General features: G+C 57.0%; 1 protein-coding gene across 1 annotated transcript in view; it reads right to left on the bottom strand.

Annotated features, from left to right (window-relative positions):
- Positions 1-851: 851 nt before the first annotated feature.
- Positions 852-12,108, bottom strand: part of DISP3 (dispatched RND transporter family member 3) — a 53,445-nt gene continuing 42,188 nt past the window's right edge. Inside the window, exons 11-21 of the mRNA XM_024210627.1 lie at positions 11,876-11,998; positions 11,027-11,163; positions 10,132-10,313; positions 9,214-9,344; positions 8,928-9,103; positions 7,457-7,583; positions 5,979-6,124; positions 5,078-5,237; positions 4,477-4,590; positions 2,447-2,613; positions 852-1,293 (exon numbers count right to left, since the gene is read on the bottom strand). Coding sequence (XP_024066395.1) covers positions 931-1,293; positions 2,447-2,613; positions 4,477-4,590; positions 5,078-5,237; positions 5,979-6,124; positions 7,457-7,583; positions 8,928-9,103; positions 9,214-9,344; positions 10,132-10,313; positions 11,027-11,163; positions 11,876-11,998 — 1,826 coding nt within the window. The 3' untranslated portion in view covers positions 852-930. The remainder of the gene's footprint in view (positions 1,294-2,446; positions 2,614-4,476; positions 4,591-5,077; positions 5,238-5,978; positions 6,125-7,456; positions 7,584-8,927; positions 9,104-9,213; positions 9,345-10,131; positions 10,314-11,026; positions 11,164-11,875; positions 11,999-12,108) is intronic.

The following is a 12,108-nucleotide window of genomic DNA, read 5'->3' as shown; positions in this document are numbered from 1 at the left end:
CGACAATCTACCTGCCGCCGACCCCATGCCAGTGCCCTGGAGCGGCTCACTTGACAAAATGAACCTGGGGCACAGAGGTGGGGATGAGTCAGAGTGGACATCGGGGGCTCAGTGGGGAGGCAAAGAGAGGGGGTGGGGGCAGGTACAAGCAGATGACCCTGTGGGCTTCACCTTAGCGCCAGGACAGGGGAACGTGCCCATAAAGTATCCGGCAAACTCAGCACACAAGACGCTCAGGAAAAGGGACCCCTAAACCCCGCTGAGCTCTCGGCTCTGGGACTGCACCCGAAAAGGACGCACCAGCAGCTGCATCCAGCCAAACCAGACAGACAGATAACCCCAAAGCAACAAGCGAGTTCAGCCAAGAACTCCCACGATAGCCAACCCGGCTGGTACACACTCTAGATCCCCACAGGCTGGGGCGCGGACCAGTGGCAGCAGGAGCTTCCTTGGGAATCACTGACCCTTGGACAGCCTCAACGGACTTTCCCCAACGCCCCCAAAACCCCCTCGACCCTCCGCGGGCGTAAATCAGCAGACGTAGATTACCCCAGCCAAGGATCGGGCCCAGGGGATGAAACTCACAAGGCCTGCCTCTCCCTTAAGTCCTATTTTGAAGGCCTAAGTGGAACGTCTGTGGTGGCGCGTACATCACGGGGGTGTCATACAGGGGGCGGGTGCCAGGATCTCCACTCATTAACGAACAAGGAGGAGGCGGCTGTGAGTCACTGAGGCCCTGGTGCACTGTCAGTCCGTCCATCCATCACTGCCAAAATAAATACGAGTTTAGAGCAAAACCCAGTAGAAAATAAAGTGCCTCTGGAGTTGAAAAAACGTCCGGAAAAAAGGGATTTTTTTTTTCATTTTTACAAAAAATATCCTTTAAAAAAAATAGGGAGAAAGAGAGACGGAGGCAGCCCGGCGCGGGGACTACAGGGACGTCCCGTTGGGGAGGGGGATCTTCACGCCACTCTGCAGCAGGGCCAGGCAGACGCACAGCCCCAGGACGCCGGCCAGGAGAACGCCCACCAGAGCCTTGAGGAAGGAAGTCCTGCTGCGGGTGAAGGTGCTGGGCCCCAGGACACCCAGCAGGGCAGTGCTCACAGTCAGGGTGTACAGGATGGAGACGCCCGTGTTGAGGGCCACGATCTTCCCGAATTTGGCAAAGGGGGCGATGATGCAGAAGAAGAGCGGGACGGTGGCGATCACCGTGGTGACAGCGCTGGAGACGATGGCCACGCCCACATGCCGGACGGCTTCGATCGTCCTCCACTGGCGGCAGGAGGTGGGGTCCTGGCAGGGCAGATGACGGCATTAATGGGCACCCAGAAGGCACAGGAGGGCTGGGGCCTTGTCTGCATGGGGTTTTTAGCTAGGGAGACCAGATGTCCCGATTTCATAGGGACAGTCCCAATTTTTGGGTCTTTTTCTTATATAGGCTCCTATTACCCCCCACCCCGATTTTTCACATTTGCTGCCTGGTCACCCTATTTTTAGCCCCCGGCGCAGCTGCAAGCAGTGCAGTGCGAGCCCCTCGTGCAGAGGTGCTCTCAGAGTAAGTGGTACCAGTGCAGCCCCCGTACAGATCCCACGGAACTGGTGCGAGTCCGATGCTGACAGCCTGCACCCGGGGTTACAATCCCAGCAGAGCCAAGACCTGTAAAGCAGCGTCTGGTCTCCACTACCCCAGTGTCAATGTGGAGGGACTCCCCTGAAGCCAGCGGAGTTACTCCAGTTTGAGGGATGTAACTCTGATCCTTGCATTGTAGATTCCCCAATGGCTGGAATGGGGAAAGTGTGCACGGGGCCAAAGATGCAGTAGAGGCACCTCCTGGCCCTTCAGCTGTCCTGCCCCAAAGGAGCATGGCCAAGCGCAGCGAGGCACAGCATTCAGGGGGTGTCTACACTGCAATACAAGACCCACAGCAGCGAGCCTGGCCAACTGCCTCGGGCTCGCAGGGCTAAATAAAACCAGCAGCGTAGAGACCCTCCCCCTTGCCTGGGCTCCAGCCCGAACCCGAACAGCTCGGCTGCTATTCTAGCCCCGCAGCCTGAGCCAGTCGTCCTGGCCTCGGAGCCTTGGTGCTGCAGTGTTTTGGTTGCACGATAGACGTACCCGTAGCAGGAGGGGAAGAGACGGGTGCCCCTGGACTTCAGTGACCACCCCAGCACGGGGACTGTCTTCATAAGGACAAAGTACTAGGGAGGGGCCAGTCACGGGGGCACAGGCCCCGGCTCAGAACCATCACTCTGCCAGCCGCAGCGCAGCGGAGTCCTGTGTCAAAGCCCGGGGGTGCAGCCTGGACCCCAGGGAGCTCCTCTGGGGCTGATGAGGGAAAGGAATCCCCCCAAAGAGGATGTAGCCGCGTTGCTGCTTGCCCCCTGCCATGGCCCGGCTCCACGTGCCCTCACATCAGCGTGAGGAAGAGGCCGGGATGGAACTCACCTCTGCCTGGTGAAGGGGCAAGTTCTCCCCCGCCAGCAGGTAGCCCTCCACCAGGTGCACGCAGTAATCTACGGAGGAGCCGACGAGGATGGAGAGAGAAATCGCCTCCACGGCTCCCATTTCCCAGCCGGACCAGTACATGATGGTCACCACCAGGCAGACGACCCCTGCACAGAGAGAGGGGAACAGCAAGCGAAGTCGGGCTTCGGGCTAGATCAAGCCTGGGCTCTCTAGACAGGGAGCATCAATCCGAGCAGCTCCACTGAAGCCAATGAAGCAGCTCCAGCCCTGTGCACTGCCGTCGACCGCAGGGCGTCCCAGCCCGCCGATCCCTTCCTCCCCGCATCAGATGGAGAGAGACCCCGAACCAGAACTGGGCACTCTGCCCTCCTCCCGTAGCAGACGTTTTCCGAGAGTCGGGACGTTCTTACCGTCAGGATGGAAAGTCAACATCTCGAAAACATTCATCAATCAAAAAGCCCCAGATCTTTCCCATTTCTGCCGATTGACGGATTTGATTTTGATTTTGACCTTTTTCCCCCCCAGTCTAATTAGCTTAAATTTCAAAACAAAAAGTCCTTTCAAACCAGAAAACTGGGAATGTCTCATTTTTGATGATTTTTTCAAGTGGGGAGAGCCTCCGACACGGACCTGGTTCCACAAACAGTTTCTGTTTCTAAGAATCTGTATTTGTTTGGTGAAAAACGATTTGCTGAAAAATTCCCGAGAAGCTCTGCTGAGACCCTAGGGGTGGAGCTTCCAAATTACGCTCAGATTGTGAGTCGCTCAGATTTGTGAGTCGCTCAGATACTAGAGTGATTGGGGACTGTATGAGAGAGAGAGACCGACTGACTGTGTATGGGGATATACAGACTGACCGACCACTGTCGGTGGTTCTCAACCTTTCCAGAGAACTGTACCCCTGGCAGGAGTCTGATTTGTCTTGCGTACCCCCAAGTTTCACCTCACTTAAAAACCACTTGCTTACAAAATCAGACATCAAAATTCAAAAGTGTCCCAGCACACAATTACTGAACAATTGCTCATGTTCTCATTGTTACCATATAATTATCAAATAAATCAATTGGAATATAAATATTGTACTTACCTTTCAGTGTATGGTATAAACAAGCCATTGTCTGTATGGAATTTTAGCTGACTTCGCTAGCAATTTTTCTGTAGCCTGTTGTAAAACTAGGCAAATCTCTAGATGAGTTGATGTACCCCCTGGAAGACCTCCGAGTGCCCCCGGGGGTACGTGTACCCCTGGTTGAGAACCACTGATCAACAGTAACCTTTGGCGATGAAGCACAGCCCAAAAGGGAGGGGGGGAAGCACCCATGTTACAAAACCCCCTTGATTTGCTTGTCTGAGTTCTGCATGTGTTTGGTTTCTAGAAGAAAGTGATGTTTATTTGTGAGTCATGAGTGGGAGACTAAATCATTTTCAAATGATAGATTTGCTTTTTAAAAAGGGAAGTTTAGCAACATGCTCAGTCCATAATATGGTCAAATCACCAGCCAGGCAGAGGCAGGCTATTTACAAATGTGTTTAACACACTAACGAACTCACTAAAATATTCTGTGTTTATAATCCCCCACTGAGGATCTTTGGAAAGGAGAGTGATTGTTATTCAGAGCACATGGGCCTTAATCACATTATTATACACCAGAGGCAGGGCTGGCGTTTGGGTAGCTAAAACCCTTATTTAAACCAATAGAGGAGATTGTGTAGAGAAAACGTTCCAGAAACTAGACAAGAAAAAAAATCTACTTTCAAGATGGGGACCCTTTGCAAACGCGGCTCCTGAGTCCCTTCCCACCCACTCCCAGGGCAATCAGGAGTGAGGCCAGGGCGGTTACACTGGCGAAAACGAGATCAGAATCAGGCCCATTGGAGTCACTCTGCTGTAAATCAGCAGTGACTCCAGTGCAGTCAATACGAGCACAGCAGTGTAAACGAGAGGAGAATCAAGTCCTGTACGATTCCTGCTGGCAATGGGAAGTTGAAGACCTCTGGGGGTGTCTTACCTAAAATACTGAGCAGCACTGGCAGCAGGAGGAGAAGGTGGGTGGTGAACACGGCGACTGCAGCCACGCAGATAACCAGCGAGAGGAGGAGACCGTACAGGGCGCTCTGCACACCTGGAAGAGAGCAAGCGGCCTGGTTCCAGCCCCAGACTGCAGCAGCGGCTGCGCTCCCAGCTGAGCTGAGCAGGGCCTGGCTATGGGAAAAATCACCCAGCTGGGAACTAACTCCAGCTGGGGCAAACGTGACGGGGAGGATGAAGGGGATGGGGCAATGGAGTGGGAGTCAGGGGAGCCAAGTTCTACCCCTGCTCTGCCACTGACTGGCTGGGTGAGCAAATCTCTTCTCTTCTCCAGGCCTCGGTTTCCCCTCCCAGCCTGGTTCTGTCTTGTCTCTTTAGCCTGTGGGCTCCTCGGGGCAGTGAGCATCTGGACAGGTGTTCGTACAGCCCCCAGCACAGTAGCTGCCTGATCTTGGCTGGGGCCTGGGGGTGCTCCCACAACACACGAGAATAAGAAGGAAGTTGGGGTGAAGATCCATGACCGAGCCAGGGTGACAGGAGGGCGGGGTGACAGGGGGGGGATAGGTGCTGAAGCCCCCTACCTATGATCTCCATGAAGATTTGTTTCCAGTGTTCGCAGGTCTGGAACCCGTGCCGGAGAGCGGAGCTGTCAGGGAAGAGCTGGAGCTGCTGCTGCAAGAAAGTTTCCCACTTCAGGTAGTCGGAGTAGGTCTGGAAGGAAGACTTGCCCTTGTAGGTCGTCTGCAAGGAAGCAAATGGGCCGGTCTTTAGAGTCGCTAACACAACCCCAACATCTCCCATTCACACCTACCCGCCCCAGCTCTCCCCACTCATCCGGGGACCCACTCAGCTGCCCTGCTCCGGAGCCCAGCAAGAGGAGCAGGTGTATTCGTCTGCAGGACGCCTGCTCCGTGCACGCCCGACAGCCAAACCAAGGGCGTGGTGCCCCGGCTGCCGCAAAGCCAGTGCCAGCCAGCCCGTCTGATGGGCCAAAACCAGTGATCACAACCGCCAGGGCAGGCTCTTTAGGGCTGGGGAAGAGGCAGCTGGGTTTGCAGCTCCCAGGTGGAGTCCACAGCGCTGGCAGCTGAGAAAAACCTCGGGGATCTACGCACCAGGCCTGCAGCCTGCTCTCAGCCTGGGCCCCCTTCGTCCAGGCCATTTTGTGGGCGCGAATGGTAGCAGTAAGATGCCTCCGTCATTTGCAGCCCCAAGCAGGTCGACGCCCACCTGCAGCGGGAGCACAGCTATTGGCAAGTGCAAAATGACGCCTGCAGATGAAGCAGGGCTGGTGCTGCAAAGCCGAGCCTTGGAGAGAGCAGGGTTAATACACGGACGTCTGGGAGAATCGGTGCGGAAGCCAATGACGCCATCTGGACAGCCCCTGAAACGCGGCTGCTTGCTTTCCTCCTGCACCCCCGCGTCGCGTGCTGGGGGAGCGGGTAGCAGGGGAAGGAACAGGGACCATGGAAGCGCCCTCACCGATTCAAAAGCCATGGAGATCCACTGCACCTTGCCATCCTTCACCCCCACCGCCCCGTGGGAGAGCTGCCCGGGGAGCAGGTTCGGCTCAGGGAGGTTCTTGCACTCGGGGTGCAGCATCTGCAGAAAGGAGGAGATGCTGTAGCCTGGAGAGAGAGAGAGGGGAAGAGTGGGGAGGGGCAGAGAAGACAGAGTTGCAGTTCTTGTTCATGAACAGCTGCTTCTCCTGTCACCTGCTCTGCCCTGGCTCCAGATTTGGATTCTTGGCACCACGGGGCCTGTCCCTACCAGGGGTCGAGAGCCCTCAGCTCCTGCTGGCTTCAAAGGGAGCAGAGGGCATTTGGTACCTCTCAGGAGAGGCTTGTCTCCCAGCAGGATGGGGTGGTAGGCCAGTGACCCCCTGTTCTCTAGGCCAGGCCCTTAGCTGATGTGGGTCCACACAGCTCGCTTGGAGTCAATGCAGTGGCATCGCATTATGCCAGCTTTTCACCTCGCTTCCCCAGCTGTGAGAGGGTGGGGCTGGCCCTCAGGGATCCCTCCCGCCCCCAAAGGCAGCTCCTGAACTCTCGGTGGCATTTACATTGGGACAGAAAAACATCGCATCGGGTTGCAAAGCTGCAAGGTCAGGAGACAGCGCCGACACCCCAAATCAACAGGAGAGTTTTGCTGGCAGGGTGAGTGACAGATGTTTGAAGGCAGGGGTGGCCGGCTCCAAGAACACTGCCGGCCTTGCCCTGGGTTACTGGGGTGCCCTTCCTTACCCAGGTCTAAAACTGGCCCAGGGCTCCTCCCGATACGGGTTAACCTGCAGCTCCCTCCAAACCCAACACAGAAGTTTGCTGCATCATCTCCACCACGGGCTCCCTGCCGTCCTGGCCCAGGGGGACACCTCCTTGGGGTGCGACATGCCGGATGAGTGACTACGAAGCCGTGCCACGTACCCAGGAGGGGTTACCGGTTCACTCTCTGGAGTCTCTGCTCTGTGGGGACTGTGGGACAGATCCTGCTCTACCTTGCACGGGGGTAAAGTGGAGGAACTCCACGGACATCATGGAGCCACCGTGATGGGAATGGACTGGATGATCTGCTCCATCTCTCAGCTCCGTGATAGAGGAAGCTGAAAGATCCCTTCTGCAGCTTGTCTGGCTAGGGCACGTCTTGCTCAAACCCAGCTACGAGCACAGCAAAAGGTTAGCAGCACGGTTCGGGGAGCAGCTCCACTGGGCCCAGCGTCTATTATTTAACTACTCCCCAAAGCATGAGCCAGAGCGACGGAGCCAAGGGTCACAGCCCCTGGGAGCAGGTGGCAGGAGACTCGGGAAGTATGATTTCAGATAAGATTTGCAGCGAGATGAAGAATAGGACAGGATGGGGCAATTTCTACGGCTCTTACCAAGCCCACCCGCCGCGCGGGCTTGGCCTCTACACGGGCACCTGTCAATGCCGGGCCCCTGTCCCCGGACTTTCGTCCTACATACCTGAGGGCAGGCACTGGGCCCCTCCTGGCTTCACCAGTTCAGCATTGCCGGCAATGGCCTTGCAGATGAGGCACAGGTTGCCAATCTCTTTGAAGAGGTCAAAGCTGTCATCGTAGATAACGCTGCCCTTTCCCAAGGAGACACAACAGCGAGAGCCAAACACGTGAGGCACGCGCCCAGCGCCTGGCGGGGTGGGGCAGGACCCGGGCGTATGACTGAGCACACATTCTCCACCCCCCCAGCTGGGCATGCGGTCCAGAGAGAACAACTGGCATCCTAGTTCCGGGAGCCGGAGTCCTGCCTTGGACACCAGGAGTAGTGGCATGAAGAGGCAACGTGGGTTGCTCTACAGGTTAGCCTGGGGTGCCCCTGTACCCAGAACCCTGCCCTGCTCCCAGCAGCATCCAGACAAGTTTGGCGAGCCAGCCAGAGCTCTAGAGGTGTTACAGCTACGCCCCAAGGGCATTTTGACATGCGAGATACAAGCCCCATCTACACCCCAAAAGAGCGCCCCTTTAACTAGCCCGGTGTAGTTAGAGTGGCACACCCCCTGCTGGTACAACGGTGCTTACAGCTGTATCATTTATTCCTGCAAGGAAGAGGCACCGTTATACTGATATAACTGCGTCCACACCAGGGTTTGGACTGATTTAACTCCCCAACATCATTAGCCCGGTACAAACCCGGGGCAGAGCAGGCCCTAGACAATCCAACGCCCAGGCTAGACGAGGGGAGTGTGGGCAAGTGACCACAAGGGCATTCACAGCATGGCTGATCGGATGCTGAATAAGCACACGGACCCCCTACCCCTCCTGTAGGAGCAGCCCAGACAGCTCCTTGCGGGACCTGCAGCTCTATCCCCTGGCTGCATTCCAGAGGGGTCCTGCACTATGGGAAGGATCTGCAGTTGCCTGGAAGCGGAGGTAAGCGGGTGTTTATTGGGGAAGCAGCATCCATGTGTCCGGCTAGCAGATTTGGGAACTAGGCTGCACATGGACAATCAGACTTTCCCTAGAGTAACTGACTCGTATTTATTTAATCTAATACCTCACCGCAGGCCAGACAACAGTTATGCAGCAATGGCTCTTGCTCCGTAGTCAAGCTTTCAGCCACGTTTCCACCCTAAGGCTGATCTGGGTCCCCCTCTAAAATCCACAACAAACCCCAGAGGGTCTCAAACGTACGTGGTTAGATCCTGGGCTCTGGGAAGCTGGAAATAATTTGCACCAGGGGACCCTGATTTACATCTGCAGTAAGCTCGCAAACAACGAACGTGCTTTAGTAAGTGCCTCATCACAGCACTGCTGCCTCTGCTATTTTAGCTGGTCAGGGTGGGGAGGGATTGCTGGAGAGTCCGGGGTGTGCACAAGAATTCGGGGAGGCGGGCATTGGTGCAATCTAACTCGGGGAAGTCCTCCTGCATCAGCCCCCCCAGGGCTTGCCAGGCCCGCACGCAGGAAAGCACGTGTACCATGTCTCCGATGACGTGGTTATCCGGGCGTCGGGTGTGATTCACCCCGCGGATGCCAAACACCACAAACACCATGGCCCCTGTGTCCACCAGCGGTCGCACTGCCGGCTTCCCGCAGCCAGTGTTCCCACACGGGTTAAAGCCCGAGGTGGCCGAAAGCTTCGCCTTGGGGGACGCTGTCAAACAAAGAGGGGAGGGTTACAAGCCGAGAAAGCCAACACTCCCCCTGGCCAGCCCTTCCAGTGCAGCCGTGGCCACGTGCCCCCTGCAGCTCTCCCCAGCTTACCCTTCTCGCTGGGCACATAGAGGAAACCTTTGTTGGGTCCGTCCGGGCTAGAGCTGAGAAGACAGCCAGGGGGCGCTAGGCACACTCGGCCGTGGTAAGGGGGCTTGTGCGACTGGGCGAAATACAGCTTCCTGCAGGGCAAACAGAGGGCATGACGGAGCGTCCAGCGCAGCAAGGCGGGCGCGAGATGCCAGCACAAAGCAGCTCGGTGCGGCCGGGCCCTTAGGAAGCAGGTTTAGGGGCTTGGCAATGGAAACCGCACCGGGGGGAGGAGAGGGAAGGAGGGGGCAGGTGAGGGAAGGAAGCTCTGGAGAAGCAGTGAAAAGAATTAGGGGAGAAAGCGACTCAGAGGTGTCATGAGTTTGTGCCCACAGGAGCGGTGTATCTGCGCTGCCCACAGCCATAGCCAAGAGAGGGATTTCTCTCTATCACATAAGGAATCCACTAACAACCATCCATCCGTTACACTAACAGCATCGATGATCCCACGCTCCTGGACAGAACCTCCCACCCTGGGACCCCGGTGGCCTCTGCAAAGGTGGGAGAGTATCGCAACAAACTCATGACTTCACAGAGCTCCCTGGGCAGGGCGCCGCGGCCACACACCGAACGCAGAACCTCCTGTTCCAAACACACAGGCTAGACCCTCCATTAGCCAGAAGGGGCTATGGTGCATAGCTGAGTAATTCCAATTCTACCCAGAAGAGGGCAGCAGCGCACAATACGTAGCAGAATTAGACCCATTTTGCAGATGAGGAAACCAAGGGTCAGAGAAACGAAGCCTCTTGAGCGAGTCTGTGGCAGAGCTGAGGAGAGACCTGGGCATCCTGACTTCCCCGCTCCTTGCACTGACCACGAGGCAGCGCCACTCCCTGGCTGCTGAGCATTTATGGCTCTGAACCCACTTGGGACGGTTACCGCGTTCGCTGCTGCTCCTTGGCCGCGACGTAGAAACTGAAGTCGAACTTCCAGCCTCTCTTGGCATCGCAGGATAAGGTGGTCATCATCCATTTCCAGGGGCTCGTCTGCTGAAGCAGCCCTACTGTGGACACACAAGCTGTCAGCTTCTTGGTGAAGTTACCGAAAGGAACTCTATACACCTAAGCAATGGATTAACGAAAACAGACACTTAACCGCACAGTGCCGCAGAGCAGGCAAAGGTCAAAGAGACGTTAGCATCAGACACTCCCCGCCCCCGCTTTACCCTGAGCCCTCACAGGGCCAGAGAGAAAAGATTCTGCAGGGAGGAGCTAATCCATTGCCACCCAGACCTGCCCCTCCCACGCCTCTGCCTCCTCCCCGAGCGTGGGGAGCTGGATCCTGGCTGTCAGGGGAGCTGAGCCCCCCCAGACTGCAGCAGGAGCTGGGGTTGCTCAGCCCTGCTGCAAATCAAGTGCTAGGGGGATCTCCGCCAGACAGCCACCAGGCTCCTTGTGCAGGCCTGGCTCAGCACCTTAGGCTGGGATCGAGCCGTTCGGCTGTCCTGCCTGCGCATGGACGGACGGACAAAGCGAGGACCCCAGAACGGCTCAGAAACCTCCCGTGGGTCAGTTCTCATCCCTCGCCGCCTCCCGCCTGCTCTCCCGCAGTGGCTCTGGGATGAACGGTGGCACAATGGCAGCCCAGGATCGACACCTGGCATCCCAGCAGCACTGGGTAGGACACAAGCAATGTTCCTGTCCGTGCCAGCTGGGAAGCCAGCAGTGCGAGCTCCCTCACAGCAGTGCCCTGTTGCTCTCATCTCTGAGCTCCTGCTGGCTGCTCTGCAATGCAAGCGCGCCGTAAAAGAGTCTAATGCACACCCTGAACTCACCTGGAACGAGGGCACTTCCCCATCTCCCGGGGACACCGTCTGCCACGAGGCAGGAACGCTGGCGTTGAGGGAGAACCTGTAGACGGCTGGCCTGCCCTGGCCTTTGGACTTGGAGACATACACAGTCCCCTGGGGATCTAGAAAAACACACCCCAGTCAGCCGGGCGGAGGTGAAAGACATTGATCGGTCGGCTAACGCTACAAACCAGGGGAGCGAACGCAGAGGGCGTCCGGTCTATCCTCTCCCCAGCGCTAGCCGAACACAACTCTCTGCCTCTCCACAGGATGGCGCCATTTCCAACATGCTCTATGAACACGGGGCAAGATCCTGAGCTGGCGCAAGCTATGGAGCCCTACTGACCCCGTTGGGGCTATGAAGCGCGGGGTCTGACCCATCCTCCAACCCCTTGGGGTGCAGGGTGAGGAAACTAGCAGGTTTAATGACTTCCCAAAGCCCGGCAGCAAGTCAGTGGCAGAGCGGGGACTAGGACTCAGCTGTTCCTGGCTCCCGGTCCCACACTCAGACCACTAGACCACACTGCCACTCTGTTAAGCTGCTCTTCCCAAGTGCCTGTCTGCTGTGCAGCTCTGAGGAGTTGAAGCACCGGGAGAAACGACTGTTTTGGGGCAGAGGGAAGGCGAATGTTCTCAGTGGCTCCTCACTCCCTGAACCATATGACGCCCAGCATCAAATCAGGGCTTGGTAGGGAGGCATCTGAAGCTACGTCCCTTTTCTCTGTCTGTTCAGAGCCCACCTTTGTTATGTCCCTTCCCAAACAGGATCTCGGGCCCGGCCGGAAGTCGGCGACAGGACAGAATGACCGACGGCCAGTCCCCTTGTGCACTCACCCTGCTTCACAGCATCAGCCGTGCCCCCTCTGCTCCCCCAAGGGGGCCCCGAGCCCCGTTTCTTCTTCTCCAAGGAGGTTCGGATGTTGCTCTGCAGATTGTGGGGCTTTTCCTGAAACAAACCTGTCCCACAAGGTTAGTCAGGGAGGAAAAGGAGAATGGCATTGTCAGAGCTCGGTGTGCCAGTAACACAGCGGGACCTCCGTCTGCTCGGCCCCACACCCAGCGCTCCC

This window comes from Terrapene carolina, unplaced genomic scaffold (genome assembly GCF_002925995.2).
Source record: "Terrapene carolina triunguis isolate 2854851 unplaced genomic scaffold, T_m_triunguis-2.0 Scaffold714, whole genome shotgun sequence".
In the NCBI taxonomy this organism is placed as follows: Eukaryota; Metazoa; Chordata; order Testudines; family Emydidae; genus Terrapene; species Terrapene triunguis.
The sequence above is the reverse complement of the archived record's forward strand: the minus strand, read 5'-3'. Positions and strand labels throughout refer to the sequence as shown.